The 20,550-nt window shown below is 43.6% G+C and overlaps 1 protein-coding gene across 1 annotated transcript in view; it reads right to left on the minus strand.

The window, feature by feature from the left end:
• Positions 1-1,726: 1,726 nt before the first annotated feature.
• Positions 1,727-20,550, minus strand: part of LAMB1 (laminin subunit beta 1) — a 44,175-nt gene continuing 25,351 nt past the window's right edge. The window contains exons 24-33 of the mRNA XM_061467445.1: positions 12,591-12,960; positions 10,707-10,891; positions 9,244-9,485; positions 7,063-7,266; positions 6,543-6,687; positions 5,606-5,813; positions 5,262-5,403; positions 4,274-4,450; positions 2,865-3,024; positions 1,727-2,041 (exon numbers count right to left, since the gene is read on the minus strand). Of these exons, the coding sequence (XP_061323429.1) occupies positions 1,905-2,041; positions 2,865-3,024; positions 4,274-4,450; positions 5,262-5,403; positions 5,606-5,813; positions 6,543-6,687; positions 7,063-7,266; positions 9,244-9,485; positions 10,707-10,891; positions 12,591-12,960 (1,970 nt within the window). The 3' untranslated portion in view covers positions 1,727-1,904. The remainder of the gene's footprint in view (positions 2,042-2,864; positions 3,025-4,273; positions 4,451-5,261; positions 5,404-5,605; positions 5,814-6,542; positions 6,688-7,062; positions 7,267-9,243; positions 9,486-10,706; positions 10,892-12,590; positions 12,961-20,550) is intronic.

A 20,550-nucleotide genomic window follows, 5' to 3' on the forward strand; every position in this document is an offset into this window, starting at 1 on the left:
CCTTTCTCATTATGCCAATGGAAAGAGAAATGTACATGCAGAAAGTGGTGCAAAAGCTACTTGGTTCTGCGTAGTCAAGGTTATATCCTGCCTTTAGAGCTTCTTATTCAATCCATTATTGATCCATTATCCAAGCTGAGTGATAGAAATATATGCTAATGTACCATTTTATGAAGATACCAGTTAATCAGCAAGCATTAGTGATGCTTGGGTTTAACTCCTGTTTTAAATGGAGATGGGGTTAAACCGTGACAGCTTGTCACCAGGATATGAGATCTGATTCACAGTTCTGTTGGGTTAAGTGAACTAATGTGGATCTGTTTTCAGGCATTAGTAGGAAGCTGCTGAAGGGAAAAGCAAAGGTGAGACAATAGGGAAGAAAAACTCTATTATTCAAATAGATCTTGGCATCTCATAATCAATTCCAGCTGCCGCAGGTAAATGCTAGGAAGTGTTGATCTTGTGTTCTTCCTGAAAACCCTGAAACAGTTTTGTGACCACTCCCTCTGCCTCCCTCAATATTTGGGGCAATCTTACTGCAGCTCGTGCTTGAGGTTCATCAAGTTACAAGTTCTCTTATTCATGTTAAATGGAGTTTGGGAAGTCAGGGAGGCTAAAATTATACTGGAGATTATAATCTCCCAGATACTTGAAAATAAAATTCAAGGCCTCAGAATTGTTACTGTATTGTCACTTCTCTCGCTGTCATTCCTGTTCTAGTGAATGTACAAAGAGTGTGTGTAAAGGTAAAAGATGCATTACTGAGCCATCTGTCAGTGATCTGATGGCAGTAAAATCTGAATGCTGCAAGTTTGCAAATCGTGTTTTTTAACAGCTGCTATGTATAGTGGCAGTGAAATGGTGTCTGATGCTGGTACAGTGGTAACCAATTCCTGTGTAACCTATGGAGCTTGGGGATGATTATTTAAACATACTGCTCTTCACTTTGCTTAGGTAGTGATACATTGTGCCACAGTTGTCCTGACTGACTTTCACTGACATCAGTCAAGGTTAGGTAAGGTCAGAGTACATACACAGATATATTCCTCAGCTCAGAGTTAGCGCTCAGGATATGTAAATGCACATTGCAGTTTTGGATGCTAATTTTTGTAGCTGATTAATCTGCAGTACTGTACAACTGTTTGCAGGTGCACTGCTCTATACCTAGCTGAGATGAAGTATGATGAACTGCATGTTGCACTTTTGACAAAAGTCTTATTTGTGTTTTGTTAAGTGCGGCTGGTCTTAAGGAGCTGTCTGTGTGTAGCTCCTTTGCTGTTTCACATCAGCATACTGTGAACTTCTGTTCAGACAGGCTTGGTTTGCCAAGCTTGGTTTATGACATGAATTTGGTGCTTGAAGTGTAAATGACATTCACATCTTCAGTGCTGCCCTGTGTCCATGTAGCCAGTGTTTCATAATCAGTGACATGAAACTAATGTCAAACCTAAATGGGTATCATGCAGAAGGTAAAATAATCCTTTTTGAGTTACCACGACATAAATGCCAGCTAACCACACAAGTGTTTCTTCATTCCCTTGTAATTTTGGTGAGTGACCATCCATGTTTCATAGTAACTGGAACCCTTATGTAGAAGTACGTAGTTGGAGCCAAGATTTTATTAGATCTCTAAGCAGTTTAAAAACAAGACTTGCTAAAGGATTAACTGAGGTACCATTTCAGCTACTGAAAATAGGAAGGAACTTAATGATTCATACTGGGTACATACAGTGATACAAAAGTATTGTTTATTTTCAACATCAAAAAGTTACTTGTCTTTGGTTCTGTGACTTCAAAGTCAATATAAAACCTGTTCACTTTCTCAGGTCTTAATCTCGTGTCAAAAAGAATGAGTGTAATACTTGTAGACTCTATCCTGAACACAAAGCATTTCCTGCTCCCATTTACAAGCAAGTGCTGTAAACGGCCACCTTCTGGCTGATTGTCTGTAAGAGGGAGCGGACTGTCTCCTCTAGCTCCACCAACTGCTTGGCTTTGTCTTCCAGAACTCTTTGATTGTTTTCATATGTATGTTCCAAGTCTGTCAGAAAAGGAAGGGGAAAACCAGCTTAATCAGCAGTGTTTTAATACAGTGAAATGCAAATCATTATAGTTAAGCATAAGTTACTGCTCATTTTTATTACAGAAGAGAATCTGATTAGGAATTTTAAAAAAGCAAAGGCTGGAATTTTTTCCTCAACATTGGAATATAAAGTGACAAGGAAGTAATTGCCCATTAAGTAGAAATCCAAAAGTATACTTTGGTTCATGTTGAAAATAACTGTTGTTCTCTGGCCTATGGTGACCTTTACGAACAGTGAAATGTTACGGTTAATTCTATTCAGTGTGCAGGAGCAAATAAGTGGAAGAATTGAGTTCCTGGCCTGGCAAAACCAAGGAAAACATGGCCCCTTCCCTGGCAGCTATGGGCAGATTGGCTCAATCAACTTTAACCAACAATAACGAATGTTAAATTAATCTGTAACCTGGAACTAATGTATTTTGATCACCTTTTGTTACAACAGCTATCCAGGGTGAGGGGGAGCATTGTTTGAAGATGGGCATGTTACTTGAATGGGTTAGTCCTTGTCTTAAGCATAGTAGTTATGTTCCTTCCCTGCAGTGGTTCTTGAAGCAGTGATTGGTGTTCATACCAGAAGTTTGTGCCTCACTGGTAAGTTTCAATGTTTTTAGTCTTTTGAATCAATAATTTCTATGATGTCCATAAGAATAAGGAAAGCAGATCAAAGCCCAGTAACAAAGAATTAACTTCTGTTCCCTTCTCTGCTGATGAATAGCTGGTATAACAACATTAAACTGCTTCATATTCTAAGACGACCACTTGCCCCTCAGACCAGCCTCACCTTTGAGCAGCTGGAGCTTGCTGTTTGCTTGAGCCAGCAAGGCTTTAGCTTCATCTTGCAACATGGTGGCTTTCCTCCTAGCGTCTGCCGACTCTTCAGTCTTCTTGGCAATGAGATCTTCCACCGTCTTATACTTGTCGTTCAGCTCAGTGTCGAGGACCTGTTCCAGATTGAAGCACAAGATGGAGCTCGTTCAAAAGACTATACAGCTGCCGTTTGCATTTTCTCCATCGTTACTAATGCGGAAGTGAGGACTGCAAAATTAGCTCAGTTAAAAGCAGAAACAGTGCTGGGATAGCTCATACTTAATATTCAAGACCTTAAGAGTTGGGGTGAAGATTTCAGCAGCTGCCCTTTTTCAGATATGTGGTTGTTTTATGGCTTTAATACTGACACTTGGCAAGGATTTACAGGATTCAGTTAGTTCTGCAACTAATAGAAGACATGGCCCCAGTACATCTGGAAAGCTGCATCTAATGAAGTACTGGCACTGCTTCTGGTGGAATGCTTGAACCTGGGGAGAAATAAATACCCTTGGTACCCTTTCAGTAATGAGAACAGCTGTCTAGATTGTATAGGTGAAGCTGCTGGAGAAGTCATGAAGTTGGTTTCTCAGCTGTACTTTGTGAGGTTAAAATTAAGAAGTCCTATGACTTCTATAACTGAATTCAGCAAAGAAGCAAGCTAAGCTGCAGCAGTGCTGGAAATCTCTTGTGTTTACTGGACAGCCACCTGAAATACTACTTAGTGTTTGCAAATAATTGATTTGATGGATAATACATCTCTCCTGGCAGAAGATGCCTCTCTGGAGACTGGTGGGCTAACTAGAGACAACGGATGGAAGCAATGAAACTTCCTGTGGCAGATCTGTCAATTGTTTTGTTAATGGGCATTCTTTTGCTATTACAAAGGTATGTAGCTGACATTGTGAGCAGTGCCATGTGCTCACAGAGCAAACTGCATCTTGGGTATTTACAAATTACTTTGGGTTTATATTGAGCTAATGATTTTTCTTTGTTTCTTGATTCTGTATATGCCCAATTCCAGACTGTCCTGAATCTGTCATTCTCATAGAACTAAAAATACTCTATACAAGGGGAAAAAGATGACCAGTTGTCCTGCAGCAGATAGTAAAGCTGAGGAACAGGAACGAATCTGCAAATGGCAGCGTGACAGGTTTCCTACGGCTATCTGAGAACCTCAAAACTTTGAGTGCTTTTTTCCTCTCTGTATCTGGTACCAAAGTATAAAGCGGTTATTTTTGGCAAGTGGGTTTAGTGCCTCCTCCACCCTGCCATGTACTTGAACAATAAATGAAATGGATCCTATGTATTCACTAATGTTCCTTTATCCAAACTGGGGTGAGAGTTTTGTTGGCTTTCCTTTAGCATCTTTCCTGAGCCTCTCACCTGTTTAACTTCTTCAGCATTTTGTTTTGCAGTAACAATTTTTTCTTCTATGTTGTCCACATTCTTTGAATTTGTAACAGCCTTTTGCTTAAGGTCCTCAACACTCCTCTCCAGCTCAAACAGACGTAAGGTAGCGTTGTTCAGTGTTTCTTCAGATGCTGCATTTTCAGATGCAATCTAATAGGAAGAGGGATGAGAGTTACACTTCCAAAAGACGCTGAACAGTCACTAAACTTTCTAGACAAGCCCATATCAACTAGTTTGTGTCCATAGACCCGATACAGAAAAACAGCATTTCAGTTTTGCTGCAAATGGCCAATTGCAGTTAGGGTGAAAGAGCCCACAGTTTGAAGAGAAGGTACACATGGGGCTGCATTATGTGTGCAAGTGTTGCCTAATCCACAGGCAAAACTTCAGACTTCCATCTGAAGTTTCACTTTCCATCATGTAATAATGGACTTGTGAAGCTGCGTATCTTCCAGGCTGGCCAAGCTTCATGGGTGTAGGCACTATGGCCTCATGAGGGCTTTGAGATGAAGTCTGAAAATATGGTATCTCACAAGAATACAGCAATTACTACTTTAATCCAGCATTCGTTTTAGTCTTGTGCTGCAGTGGTAGGGGACACTGACAGAGTGGCTACACCAATACACTACCACTGTGGTTGACAGGCAGGGCTTCCCACAGATCCTGGCCCACCTGTGTTAGAGGGCTACAGTCCTGCTTGTTTAAAGTCACTGGTGCAGAAAAGCCTTTTTGTTTGCTTTTGGTTTGTGGTTTGCTTTTGTTTTTCTTTAGAGCAGAAGGTCTCCTGGCATCTGTCACACTACCTCAAAAGCTCACTTGAAGGCAGGAATGGTTTAGATTCATTTTAAGTGCAGTCTTTGACTTGCAGTGCCCAGGAGCCTTCCCTAGACAGGCTTCCATCAGTTGTTAAGTAGCAGACTTGATATTGTTTCTATATCTTAAATACTCATAAAGAACATACCGAGGTCAGCAGGTCTTGAGTTCCTTTAATATCTTCATCAGCTTGTTTGATGGCTTTTTCAGCTGCATTTTGAGCTTTTTCCGCTTCTTCCAGTGCTGCTTTCACCATGTCTGCAGTGACTTTAACATCTGTTGCACCGTTGCTGTGGAGCAAAACCTATGTTAATGCTTAAAATGCTTTTACTTTGGAACTAGAAAAAGAACTAGGCATACACTGCAGAAGGCCCCCTCACTGCTGCCCCTTAGTGAAGGAATGAGAATCTGCATCAAGGAAAGTTAAACTGCGTTTTCTGATACAATGAAATGAAAGTCTGGTTCAAGCTCTTGGTGAGCAGGGTTGCATACCTCGCTTTTTTAGCTTCCTCCAGCAGCATTTCTGCTCTGGCAATGTCTCCAGCACTCTGTTGCAGAATGACCTCAACATCAGAAAGGCTTTCTACACGCTCACGAATATCTTCTGTCAGGGCTCGCAGCTGCTGGGGAGTGCTTGGCATCTCCATGTTCAGCACTTCATTAGCCACTGCCTCGATGCTATCCAGGTCAGCGCTGTCTTCTAGCAGAGGGACACAAATGACAAAGATGTAAAAGCTTCCCTCTGTCAGGTCTCAGCATCCAAATTCTTTCCCAGCTGCTCCCTTAAGAAGGGAAACTGTAGGAAAACTTGTTCCCCCAGGTTTATGAAAACCAAGGTATTAAAACTGCTTCCTTAGGGTGAAACTTCCCTCTCAGGAGAGGCCCAGCTGGCATAAGCTCTCTTGGAAGACTTTTCAAGATCTCAGTGATTAGCTGCACCATGCTGGGGCTGGGGGGAGGCATAAGCCCTCAGGAAAGGAAGCCAACAGCTGCACGTAAATTTATTTGCGCTTAACAGTACACTCAGCCTTGAGTAAACAGGGAAGGAATGGGACTGCCATGCTGCTGCTTGCAAGCGAACAAGGCGCTCATTTAACCTTTACCTGCCTTCTTACAGAGAGAGAAACTCACAGTTCCTGACTTTCCTCCCCTTTAATAGTACTTTATCTTCCAAGCCAGAACTTATGAACACACTTGGCAAACTGCAGCAGTACAACAGCCTCAGCTGAACCGAGCACAAGAACATGTCACAGTTTGCTCTCACTTTCCTATTGTCTTGGTTTTCTCTCGTTTCCAGATTTCATCATGCACACTAAGGCTGGCTGAAGTGCAGGAGGAGACACAACTATTGCATTACCCCTTAGAGGATGATTCAGAGCTAAAGATAATTCTTATAAACCCAGAATTAATTTAAATGTAAGGTTTTTACGCATAAGGAAGTCTCTAATCTGTTTAATAAGATTTCTCAGATCTTCATTGCTTCTGTCCACTTGTTCTTTTGTAGCATTGGTTTTGAGCAAAACTGCTTGTGCATTCTGTTTTGCTTCATCAGCTCTCTGTTTTGCTTCAGAAACCTAAAGAGAAAAATAGAAGGACTGCATATTTGCTTAAGCTTTAAGGCCTGTTTTAAAACAAAAATCAGTTGGAGGCAGAGGTATTATTAATTAATGAGAAATGCTTTTTCCCATAAAACTCCCAGAACACTTTTAAAAGCTGGCCAAGAGCCATACCACCAATGCTAGTTTAAACAACTCAGGCTAATGCTTAGAGTTCTCCATGCGGCTTCACTTGAGCAAGCTCCCTTTCTGAGGAGCTCTACAAGCGAGATGAAGTTACGCAACTGAAAAGCAGTATTTTGAGGTAAGCCAGGCACATACTTCATCAATTAGTGTCAAAACTTGCGTTACGAGTGTTTTTGTCAATATCTAAAAATTTATTTGGCATGTTACCATTCTGGAGAGTTGCTCAACTTCTGCTAATGCACTGAGTATGTCTCTGTCAAAGTCCATGGCTTTCTGCCAGGCATTGTGAGCTACAGTCACCAGCCCATCGCAGCCAGGTCCTCCACACTTCTTCTTGCCTTCAGCTGTCCGACAGCTTAAACCACCACACTCGGACTCGGCACAAGAGGCTCCCGGGGGAGTGCCACATGTCTGCAGGGACGAACAAGGGAAGTGGTCACAGCTTTATTTCCACAGCTGAGGTGTGAGGGGGAAGGAGCAGGACAGTGCCTTACCGTGACAGAAACATGATGCTGATTCTGCCCCTTGCGGCAGCATCCCAAGTACCACAGGGAAAGAAGCTGAGGTAGAGCTGCAAGCTGGAGATGGCTCCTGCAGCAGGGTCATACCAGCATGGCTTTAATCTTTCTTCTGTGCCCCCTACCCCTGAACCTTCCTGCTTTAACTCAGTTACAAATAGGTAGCTCTCTGATGCTGAAGTAGCTGTAGGTTTATGAGGGAAATCTTGCTCTGCCTTTATCATCTACTTGTCCTGTACATCATATTTCACTGGAGAGTTTACCTTTAAGCTTTGGTTTCAAGGTGGAAGCCACTACTGTGTGCATGCCTTCTTTTGTTTGAAATCAGTCTTCATGACTGTTCAAAGAAAAACTGGCCGTCCCAAGAAGCTGTTTTTTAAGGAACAAAGTGTTTGGTGCAAAGTAGTGTATTTTCCTTTGCTCTAATGCTCTAGAAGCAAAATAGAAGCTAAAATGCTCCAAGCTGAACAGAAAACTTTTTCCATTTCCCTTTAAGTGCTGTCCCATTCCTGACCACCAAATGTTTCCTCTGATTCCATCTTTCCAGAACACCTTCCAATTTGTGAATTACTGTCAAGGACGTGTTCCCATAGAAAATTTTAGGGTAGACCTTTTTTGTTTAAACAAAAAAGCAAAACTATCTCAGTCAGCAACATTGTACTGAGAATTATCCGCTCCTGGGTCAATTGCTTCGCAATGAAATCATCCAGGAGTTGGTTTAGCCAGAGAGAAAATTGGAAGGTTTCCCATTCTTGTGAGCTTCTCCCCTCCTCATCCCCCTTTTCCAAATGATAGTCACATACTTTGCTGCCAAAAAACCTCTCTGGGAAAACCTAGGGGCTGTGCCAAGTGAGCTGCAGCTGTCTCCCTTGAAGTGTAAATGAGTCCCTCTTACCTGCTTGGCATGCAACCCAGCAGGAGCTAGAAAGCAAAACCCATTTCTCTTTTTTTTGGTGTCCTGGGATTACACCTCGGAGCAACTCTGTGTTTATGGCCTTGATAAACATCTACCCAAGATTTTCAGTCCTCCAGAACAGTCAGGCAGGAATGTAGGGGCAGGGAAACTAAACAAAAAGATGTCTTCTTTTTAACCCTCCAGAGAAAAGGAGAGCTGGGGGAGTCAGAGGGGTGACAGTAGTAATAAAGGACAAGGGACAATCCAGCATGTGCAGAACTCATCCTCTAACACAGGCCTGGCAGGCCAAGGGGAGTTAATGAGCAGTCCCCTGCTGCCTGCCTTCACCAGGGATTGTTCTCTCAATGCAGCTGGCTGACTTCAAAGCAAAGCTGGGGGAACACCCAGCCTCTCCCAAGAAATAGCCACCCTTGATTATGTTTACAGATGAGCAGGCAGCTTCAACAGAGAAAATGCCCTTTTGACTCCAGCTCCCTCTAAGTTCTACTTTGTCTCAAGCACAAGGATGGGACCATGGCAATGCAGAGGAGGGCAGCCTGTTGGCGCAAGCAGCTGCACTGCCTGAGCACTGCACAGGCATTATGTGTACCCTGTGGAGCTGCAAAAAGGGAGAGAGGAGCCTAGAGGAAGCAAGCACATGGACTGAGGACAGGCTTGAAAGTATGGCTCTCAGTCCAGCAGACTCACTGTTATAAAGATGGGTGCTCTGTTGGGGCAGAAGAGTAGAAGACCAGCATGAAAAGCTGAAAGCCAGTAGGTCTCGGAGCCCACCATTAAACACCCCTGTTCCAGCCCACAAAATACCCCATCACCCAAGAAACATGCACTTCTCATTAACAGACTGTGCATCTCACCCTCTCAAGCCATAAACGCTTCCTTCCTGCCCATTGCTTCTTCACAAACCCGACTTTAGTTTTGCTAGAGGTTTTATACCAGCAATTCTCAGCCATGTACCTTCTCAGCCACTTCAGAGAGATCCAGGCTCTGCAGCTTGCCTGCGAGCTCATCCAGCAGGCGAGACTGCTCCTCTTGTTTAGCCTTGAACTGGGCCTCCTTCTCATTGATTAAGTCTTCCACTTCCTGCCGCGTCCGCGCTGACAGCTCCACGGCACTGTTGGGGTGAACAGTGGAGGCATTGACCCTCTCCTCTGCCTCCAGGGACATCTGGAAATACTTGGTGACACTGTCCAAGGCTCCTGCAGAAATCAAATGGAACTGCTCAGAAATCTGTTAAGTAACCCAAAGTAACTCACATTACGGTGGTTGGCAGATGACATCAGGGTTAGCAATATGAGTATCAATGTAACTGATATGCCAGCCTCTGTGGCTGCACTCAGTGCTACTACAAGGATGACAGCATCTGGCCTCCTGTGGGAAAAAAAAAAAAGAGTTTATTTTCTTTCTTGATTGGCAGCATTTGCTGGATTTTGAGGTTAAGCCTTTCTCTGACTCTAATGACTGAATTCTGCTTACTCTGAGGGCAAAAGGAGATCTAGCCTCTGAGGTTTATAGGGCAACAGTCTGTGCTCTAAGGATTCAGTTATCCCATTAGTTGTTATCACTTGCCCTGGGATGTCTGGCTTATGGAGTCACTGCTTGGAAGCTGGTCAGAGCTTTCCCAAAAAACAACTGCTTGATGAAAGACACTGATTTATGGACCTGTTAGTTTTGGATAACTCTTGGAGAGGCCCTGAGTGGGTGTGAGGGATCCCATGGGGGTGGCCACACTCTGCACCTTGGGCAGCTTTCCTCTGCAGAATGCCACAAGCAGAATGCCACAAGCAGGGACTCCCCTGTTCTACATCCTGCTTGCCTGTCTCTGTTTCCAGTGAACACGGAATTTAACAATCTCAGACTTCCTGCAAAACAGGAAATGAAAGAAAAAATAATCCTTTTCGTCAAGCTGGAGTGAAGTCAGCTTTCAAAATTCCAAGGAATTTGGTGACATTCCTCCTTCTCCAGCAAATTTTGATTCTTGACACATTTCAGTGTGCCAATGGGCATGCAAGGCTTGGGTGGCTCAGAAGAGGCCCTTATGGTGTGCTGTTAGTCACAAAGACCCAGGTTTGCTGGTTTCAACCATAAACAGAAGTTAACAGAGGACAGAGAGCAAGGGAGATGTTCAGGTGTATCTTGCACTCTGCTGTTGTGTCTCAGCTAAAATATATTAATGAACAGGCTTTAAGACAATTCTGTACCCCAATAACTCGAGCCCATTTGCAGTGTGCAGAGGAAGAGAGAGGGGGTGAGGGGGCAAAACAAAATTCCTGCTGCATCAGCAACTCTGCTAATGCACAGAAAGAAGCCGCACTCCTAGGAACTGTGCTTTAGTTAGAAGATTAACCTCCTTTTAAAACCATGCACTAATTACATCTTTAGCAACCTCACTGCTTTCTCCCCCTCCCTGTGACACTTACCCCGAACATCAGAGATCTTGATGAACTCTAGCTGTTCTGCAAGTTCTTTCACAACATGGTCTAGGCTTTTGGCATCTGTTTCCAGCGCGCTCAGGTCAGTGTCTGTGCTGTTGCTCTTCACTGCTAAGGCTGACAGGTTTTCTTCTATGTCAGCGATCTTAACTGTAACATCTGCTGTCAGCTTTCTGTAAAACAGAGGCACAGGACTCAACAGTGGGAGATGGAAGGGTTGTAAGCCTCAGTGTTTCATGTCACTGAAGAGCAGTGGTTAGAGCCATGCGGAGCTTCTCCCACAGTGGGACCTGTCCTGCCTTGGTGGAGCTGTGATTTGTAACAACATGCCTACCTAGAATACTGTTTTGTTTCCTTTATCATACAAAACTACTTTTTAATCTACAGCAAGTTTATAAACTCCAAGCACCAAACTGCTCAGAAAACAGATGCTTTGTGTAAGATTAACTGAAGGCAGATTCCAGAGGGCTGCTGTAATGCTCTTGTATCGTGGCAACTGCATAGGTCAGGGTTGACTACTATGATCCATACATAATTTTCTTCCCATCCCACACAGCTACAAATGCAGTTTTGATTACTACGAGCTCGTGGGACAGATTGGAACTTCAGGAAGCCAGAGTGGGGGAGCCTTAGTTTTAACACAATGGATTCTTTTAACTCGTCTATAAAGATCCCTCCTCTCCAGCCGTTTCTCTAGGGCTATGAAGGGAAACCTCCTGCCTTCAGCATTCAGCATGGCCTCAGTGAACTACAGAGCAGGCTTAGCTAGTGGGATAACCCTAAAAGGAAAAGCAAGTATATGTTACACATCAGTGCTGCTGCGGAACACAAGTGGATATAGGAAGCTACTCCCATCCATGGTGATCCCACCAAACCCACTGTCTCCTCATTCTTAAAGAATGAGGCAGTTTTTAAGCTCTGTGATCAATTTACAGCTCTCTTAACAGCCCAAAATCCTGCTGTTTTCCAAGAGTCCTCTAAAGGCCAGTACTACTTCTATACAGCTAGAGAGGCACAAGACAGGTACATATATATATATATACATATACATGTACATTAAGGAAAAGCAGCTTTTCAGCTGTTCTGACCTCTCTCAGCACACACAGAGACCAAATGCAGCAGCAACCCCCAGCTCTTCAGCTGGAGAGAGGGAGCTGCAGGGCACAAGCTATTCCTAATTGAGACATTTGTGCTTTAATCCTCACCCCTTTGCTTTGTGCAGTCCTCTTTACAATGCATAAGCAAGTTCGAGTGGTTGCACACAGGACTAGAAAGCAACTGTAATCCTACTTGATGTTAAACTGCCCCATCTCCAAAAGCACAAACTGCCATCTTTTGTATGACTTGCCCTAAAACAAAATACAAGGCTCCTATCCTGAGAAAAATGGAAACAATCCTTGTTATAAAGCTGGTGCTTCCCACACACACACGCTCAGAGTGTGAAAGGAGACCAAGTTTCCAACTCATCAGCTACACTCGGAAATCCAGGAATTTAATCTCTCCCCTCTTCATTCTCTCACATAATAGCAGTGTTTGTCCTTTGCCCCAGGGGAGTGCAAGGCAAGCATGAGTGCCTCAGTGGTAATTAGCTGCCTGGTGCACAGCGGAGCAGGACAACCCCTGCTCAGAGCATGGCAGCCGCACTGCTCCTATCTTCCTGGCCAGGTTTCTGCTCGTAGGACGGGTGCTCACTGCTGGCACAGAGCATGGCAAGGTGCTCCACCAGCACTAGGAGCCACAGCTGGAGGAGCAGAGCTGGGTGTCCTCAGCCCAGCACGGGGACAACAGTCACTCGAGTAAATCCCAGCTCACTGGCACTCACTCCCACTCTTCCCACACCAGACTTATCCATGTAATTGTGACTGTACTCACTCTGCTTCCTCAAAGAGATTCCCAATGTTTTTCAGGGGCTCGGCAGCTGGATTTTGAGCAATGATGGTTTTAATTTCACTGAGCTTCTCCTCCAGGGTATTGAGCGTCTGCTGGTATGGGCCAGTGACTCCAGTGATTTTGAGGGCATTAGCCCTGTCCAGGAACTGCTGGGTCCTATTAGACAGCTCGCTGATGATCACGTCCCAGAGGGCAAAGCACTGGTGGCACGGCACGCAGTCAGGGAAGAAGCCCGAGTAGCCCCGGGAGCACTTGTCACAGCGTGGTCCTTCCACCCCTTCATTGCAGATGCACTGCCCAGTGGCACGGTCGCATTGCGGGGTCTGGATGCCACGAGGGTTGCAATCACACGCTGGGAGGAGAAAAAGACGTGTGAAGGCTGTGGTGAGGGAAATGACAGGGACAGTTGCAGGGAGAAAATACACTCGATTACAATGAAGCGGTGAAATGAGTATAGAAGTGGTCTGTGTTTGGATTATAAAAAGCTAATTATGGATTTGCCGCTTGGGTATAGGGAAACAGGACTGAGTGTGAAAGGGGAGACAGGATTTGCACATCTCAGAAACAGGCACAGTAGGGAGCAAAGATGAACTCTTCTTGCAATGTTTGGATATCAATTGGATAGCAACTGAAGACAATATCAATTTCACACCTACAGAGAAGAGCAAGTATAGCAAGGCTTTCCAGACAGGAAAAGAAATGATAAGCAGACACATAGTACAGGGTTTAAAGAGTAAAACATGAATGAAATGGGAAAAGTGAACATGGAACAACCATTAACAGTCTCCTCCAGCACAGGAGTAAGGGTGAACTGAAGAATACAGCAGATAAAAACCCAAGCACCTTCTCAGGCACCTCCCACAAACAGCTCAATAAAAGGACATAGTTGATAATGCAGCACTTAGTTAAGAGGCAGAGCTCCCTACTACAAGACACTGGGTGCTAAAAGTTGAGGTTGCTTCAAAGAACATGATAAGAAGAACATGACAAATTTATGGCATAACAGCCCATAAGAGATCTTCTGTGCAGAGTTACAGGGCCTGGCTCAGGGTGTGCATCAAGGAGCCTGGCGCTGGGCTGATGTTTTGGGTATACAGAAAATGAGAAAAAAATCAGGCAGTGAAAGGTAGAATAGAACAAAGAATGTGGCCATAGGCAGCCCTGTCTGAGGGAGAAGATGCTAATGACCAAGAGCCCACACACTCTCACCCTCAAGTGGGAATGAAGACAATGAAACAGGTATTTTTATTTTATCTGCTTCGCACTTTGAGCACCATCTCAGGAGTTACTATTCACACCTTCCTGAAATGGACATTCATTCTTACATTATTTCTGTAACTGTGAGCACCTACCTATCTTTGTATATGCTAGTCAGGTAAGACCTTGGGGGCTCCAGGCGGTTGCCAAACTGGAGTGATAGGGTTTGGGCACCACCCTTTTTTAACACACTTTTAGGATGAAGATGCACTTCTTTGGCACTAACCCACCATGAAGATAAGTTATTAATTTACTGATGCACAGCCATTTCAAAAAGGACAGACACAATTTGTACACAGTAACTCTATCAGGAGAAGTGTTTCCATGCAGTGGTGCTACACTTCACCTCTCCTGCTCCTTAATTCCGCGGGCATCAGCGCTGGAGGAAACTACCAACCTGCAAAGCTTTTAATAAAGGAATGGCAGAAAGGAACAAAAAGAGAGGCCTTGAAAATACACAGGTTATCTACCTACAGTCATGGCAGAGTACACCCAAAGCAGGCCATGCACACATTCCTTCAACAGGGAGAGGACTGTGATACCTCTAAAAGCTTTTACTTACACATCCATTTACCAGGCATCCCTGAAGGTTAATGGCTCAAAAAGGCCCATAAATCAATTCACACACCCCAAGCACATGCCCCCTTGAAAAAAGGGCAAAACACAAAGCTGTTTTCAAGATCATGCATTGTTTGCTTCAATGCCAAAACACAGTGGTGGTCTTCAGTTCAAAAATCACACAAAGAGCCTCAGCAGAACAAATCGCTCCTCAACAAAATGACTTTCTTGTACAATGTGAATATGATAGGCAAGAGACAAAAATAACTTCTGCTGCCTGCACAATTGAGCAAAATGGTCCTTTGTTCTTTGAATTATACCCTGACACAAGAGAGTGTTTTTATTTTACATCAAAAGTGCTTAAGTAGTCAACTCACCATGGAATATGTTCCCTGCAGGCAAACTGTTGAGTTCTTGTTTGAAGGTCAGTTAACCCTTCTGTCAACTAATAAGGCCCTCAGTATAATGATGAATTGTCCAAATTCCTCTGCACAGAAAGAGGCTAAATGGCATGTGGTTTTTCTCAAAGATTCAGAGATCTGATCAAGTTACATGAATTCTTGCTGCTGGCAAATCAGATCACTATATTTACTTGAGGATTTACAAAGCTTAAAGGGAAAAAACCCCACCCCAACATGTTGGTAATTCTACTCCTGAATACCTGCATGTTCAGGAAAAGCAGATGACATGGCTTTAGTAGCATTTACCTCGTAATGTGGATTCCAAAATCTCTGAAGCCAGAAAATACTGGGGAAGGGGAGAGGAGAATTTAAGTACTAACTCATGCACAAAGTGAAAACCCAAACTCCACAGCTGCCTGCTGAGAGATGATAAAGAGCAAAGAAGTCATTTATTCTAAGCACAGCACAACAGTTGGAAGAATCATCACATTTCTAGAATTCTACAAACCTTACAAATAAGCTTTGTGGGGCCCAAAAGAAAATCATACAAGGCACCTAGAATGTGGGTTATTTCTCCATTTTAGGATTCTCTGATAAGCCCAGAAGCAGGCAATGCTGGCTCTGCATTACCTCAATAGTGTGAACCCAACATGTAAAATAGCCTTCAAAAGTGCTGGTTTCACACTTGCTTTTTTTAACTCATGCTCTTCCCAAGTCATTAACAGAGCCACATCAGCTTTCAAACTAAAAACTAGAACAAGACAATATTATCTTTGAGTAAAATCACTTAAGTTAAAGGAAAACCATAAACAGCCTCCCTCAGTACTGGGATAAGAACATTCCAGTTGATTTTATTTTCTTCCCATTTCACAGATTTTGGAGGCCTTTCCCTAGGTTGGTGGTATGGTCTCTCTAGCTACAGCTCTTGGACAATTCCTTATTGTGGCACTGACTGAAGCATTTTTTAACTCTCACAAAAGCATCCCTGCCCCTCTTACATTTCACATACTGTGAGCAAACCTTTCATCTCACAAATGACACACACACGCCAGTGTTTGGTTATATGTGGTCTTCTTTTCTGAAGTTTAGATGACTGTAGCCAAGCACTTCTACCAGAGATGACTGAAACCATCTCTGTTCCTTCCTAGAGTCAGTCTCTGAGTACTTTTACCAGAAGCTGATACCGAATTTCTGGACACTGCATTAATGACGAAATTAAGCCAGAAACCCACAGAAAATGCCCTTCAAGGTAGTGTGGAACAGGACCTCCAACATCTGCCACACCTCTAGGAGTCAAGTCCCATTTCCTGGGCTCTGGACACCACCACCACCAGGCTACTTTACATCCCAGCAAGGAGCATGTCCAAGGCCATTGCAGAGACCATCTCCCCTTTATAGCATAGCGGGGACCAAACCTTCCACTGACTTGAGTTGCAGCCAGTTCTCAAGAGGAAGAAAGCAAGCCCAGGCCAAGACCATATAAGGCCTTCTAGGTAGTGCGGACATCCTTGAACACTGTAGGCCACTAGGCAAATAGCTCAGTACACAGGCTTCACCTCTCTGCCTCCTACAACACCAAGCCAGCCTCAGCCTCTTTGAGATTTCAGGGTGCAACTTTGTCCTGAAGTGACAAAACCAGCAACTTTGTCCAAAAGGGACAAAAGCACAGTGACAGTGGCAGGATCCATATGAAAGGAAAGGAGGACCTCCTAGTTGGCACAGGCTGGGTAAGGCAAGCACAGGACTGGCAAATAGCTCATGGAAGAGTAACTGTATTACACATCCATCCATCATTCGTGGTGGTAGGTGCACATCCACCAGAAAGATTCATGTGACATTGGATTATCACCGCCAATAAACTGGGATGTGAAAACGGGAGATGCCTTGAATCTTATCACCTGGTAGAAAAAAAGTGAACACCATGCCAGCATGACGAGCAAGTCATGCCCAGCACTGGATTTGGCCAGAGTATCTCAGCACCATTTCTAGCCACAACGGAGTTCTTGCTCCTCTAACACCTTCTCTGCTGACGTCCAACTATTCCTATGGTCACCATGTAAGTCAGCTCCTACACAGTCCAGTGCTAATGATGCTGTTATGACTCTTTTGCTTCTGATGTGCTCAAACAGGCTAACCCAAACAGAATCTTAAAGTATCAGTTAGCTTTGGAGATTTTGGCTCCAACCAGCACACTCCTAAGTCTGATATAACAGCTGAGCAGCTGTATCACAGCTAATTCTAGCATATACCTGGTTAATCTAAATTTTTTCAAGACACACAGAGAGAGGCGTATCTAAGGATGCAGAAGTGTTTCAGATATTACTCAGTAGCTAGCCAGGACATTATATTCCACTTAACGGAGTAAGTGTGGTATAGGGAAAGACAAAGTCCTGTATGCCCCTTTTAAATGCCTTGCCTATGCTTACAACACTAGAAACTGGGAAAAGTGGTTCATTTTGCTCTGCAAAATCACAGAGATATTGAGTTCACTGCAAGAGATTTAGATGCCTTAACCAGTTTGGATTGGAAATGGCCTTCAAGACAAATGGTTGATTCCCTTCATAGAGAGGGGTGGAGCAAGGCTGAGGGGAAGGTCTGTAAATTAACCCAGACAGGCTGCTTGCTTTGAAGATCGGTGTTAGACAGGGACCAAATCTGTTGTGGGCAAGCAAAGCAGGACACTGCAGCTACTCCCATGGAAAATACAGTGAAGGAAAAAAAGTATTTTGAAATGGTTGGCCAAAGATTTGAGGGCTTTCAAGGGACCATTTATTAAATTAAACAATCGGTTTCTGGTTTGAAATGTCATTTTGGAACTGGATGTATTGCTTTCTTTAATCAAGTGTTTAACTCAATCAGACATTCTCTTGCAGCGTACTTTGACTTAAGTGAAATCTCTTTTTTGACAGGAAAATTATCTAGCCAAATTCAGTCAGGCTCTGCTGATTATCAGCTTATGAGTATAAAAGACTGTAGCTGCATTTGTTTGTAAATGAATATGCAGTATGTACGTACACACACAGAGTATCCATGGCTAATTTTTATACCACCTTGATCAATGCGTTTCTCTTTCAGTAATTTTTCCTGATCTTTAAGATACAAGTAACACTCATACATGTTTACTGAATGTAGTCTTAGAGAGACATAAGGGGGGAAATTCTAAAGTAGATGACTAGCTCATATGGTTTGCTATGTGTCTATGAACCGCTTTATCTTTCACTTACTCTGACAGCTGTTACCTTTCCCTCTGATTTTAAGTATTTAGAACTCACTTCCATTTAAACAACTGTAATTTAATACGTAGCATATTTGCATACCTCTTCATTTGTGTCCGAGTAGCTGATAGGACAGCTGAGATGATAAAATGGATACTGAAAAGGCTGTTTGAAGATCAGTCTCAGTGTTTCATGCGTTATTGCAGGATGCTAGGAACAAGCAAGCTTCCTGCATCATCCTACACAGAACAGGTCATTTTTGCAGAAATATTTTCTTTACAGCTTGAGATTGGAGATGGAAAGCATCAAATGTTTAACTCCTCCACAGAGAAGAAAACAAAGGGTTTGTTCAGATATGATTTTCTGGCATCGGTTCCCAGTGGTAGCGAGGCACTATGATGAAAAAACCATCCAGCAATTTGTAAGGTGGGAAGTTCTGCAGAGCTAGTGAATTTCTTCAGAATAACCAGCTACTGATTCAGATGACCCCATAAGCATACTGCTGACTCCTCAGTGTTGTGATTTGCAGCACAAGTGTTAAGATCCCAGCCTAGAATTACTCAAGTTGTGCTGCACTGTAACATGTTAGCAGACCTTGCCAAAAGGGCAATTTTGGGGGAACTATCATTGTAGATTACAGTATTTTAAGACCACAATTGGTCAATTGAAATACTGAAATTCAAAGTGAAAAATCATATTTTCTTTAGTGTAGAATTTGTCCAACTTCCTTTAGACGCTTATGACAGAAGGAAAAAAAAACCTGCTAATCCTTCTCTCCAAACCATAAACATTTATAAAAGCAGCCTACATGACTAGCTTAAGACCCAGGTGTTAAATTAAGACTACAAAGCCTATTCTTAAATGGCAATGGGGTAATTTTCACAGAACAGATATTCTGGCACCAGGTACATCGCAAAGACAAAAAACTGAGAAAATCAACTTTCTGCAACATCTGCAATGAGTATTGGATAAAAACATGACTTTTTTCATTTTAGTTCAGTTAAAGTCTGTTTTTTTTTTTTACAACAAGATACTCAAGTTCAACACAGAAAAACAGTAATACAGGTATGCTTCTTGAAAAGGGGATATAGCAATACAACCTAACTTTCAGTCTCACACCGTACCTTTCACTAACTGTGCTCCATTTTGTTTGTTCAATTCATTAAAACAGTAATGATAGTAAAACTGCCACCTCCTTTATATTATATGAAACACATATATTTCAGGTATCTACTGTACAAGATACAGTAGATATTCTACAGTCTGAGCTGCATGTAGAACCACACTGTATCTCTGAGGCTTCCTGGGAGCCTGGAGCCTCCTGCCAGAAATGTGCTTTGTGGGCTGAAGCTGGCTCAGAGCTGAGCATGCAGAGTCCTGCACTCTGGTTGCCACGCTTTGGAAAACCTCCAGCAGAATGCCTGGGAGACTAGAGTTTCATGACATTTGAAATCCTACTACTACCTTAGCAAGGCTTCTTACGCACACACACACGTTCATGTGTGGCTCATGCAGAGCTGCATATAGCTCGTAACTGAAGCAAGAGCCAGAAGGGGCCGGCACTGCTCCCCCGAGCAGGTGAGTCTCACAGCATAGCTCCTCTCACTGTAATCCTCTTAGGGACCTGGATGAGGCAAAGAGAGACATGCTTTCCCCATCCTCTATGCTTGTTTCACACTTTATGTTAAATTAACTGAGTAAGCCTTGTGCTTTTTTAAAGCACAAGATAAGCAGTTTCTGAAGACCCAGTCCTACAGACTGTGGTGTGTAATTCCCAGTGAACATCTGTGGGTGGTGGGGGCATACCCAGTCCTGTGGGGTTGAGATGCTCCCCAAAGGAAGTCGCCCACCTTAGCTTGCCCCAGCAGTGTGGTCTCAGTGACCCACACAGAGAAGAGTGTGGTGACACTTTCTCTCCACCACAGGGAGCACAGACTGTAAATCAAAGTACCCAGACCAGATGCAAAACCCTGCCTATCTGGGGTTCCGCTTCACCATCTCTGATCTTACAATTTCTAGAACACAAGTCACGGGCAGCAGCAAGCAATAGTCACTGCCACCGACAAGGATGGGATGGCAGGGAAGCATACCCTGGAGACTGGTTTCCAGCACAGTGTGCTGGGACCTCTGCACCACATCCACAGCTCGGTGTTGCTGCAAGCGCCTGGAAACCCATGTGGCTCCCTAGATGGGCCATTTAGAACATCTCCATATAGCTATTATTTGCAGGCACTTGTGTTCACAAGACCTCATCTTTTCTTTTATAATTAAAAAATCTGTTAAGGCTGTCACAGCAACATGGGCAGTACAGTTCCCAATTCTCAGGAGAAGCTCATGTCTCTTAGTGCCAACAGCCTGAAGACCTCTTGTGAGGGGATCATACATTATTGCCTCTTGAGTGACTTACCCTGCAATTTCCAACTTTGAGCAGAAACCATGTGCTCTGGCCAGTGGAAAGTCCCGCCCTGGAGTCATTGGGACTGACGTCCACACCTCCTTATCAGCCTGGTG

The sequence above is a fragment of the Pezoporus flaviventris genome, unplaced genomic scaffold (genome assembly GCF_033815535.1).
Source record: "Pezoporus flaviventris isolate CSIRO_AGI_PZ_B2104156 unplaced genomic scaffold, CSIRO_AGI_Pfla_v1 ptg000045l, whole genome shotgun sequence".
Taxonomy (NCBI): domain Eukaryota; kingdom Metazoa; phylum Chordata; class Aves; order Psittaciformes; family Psittacidae; genus Pezoporus; species Pezoporus flaviventris.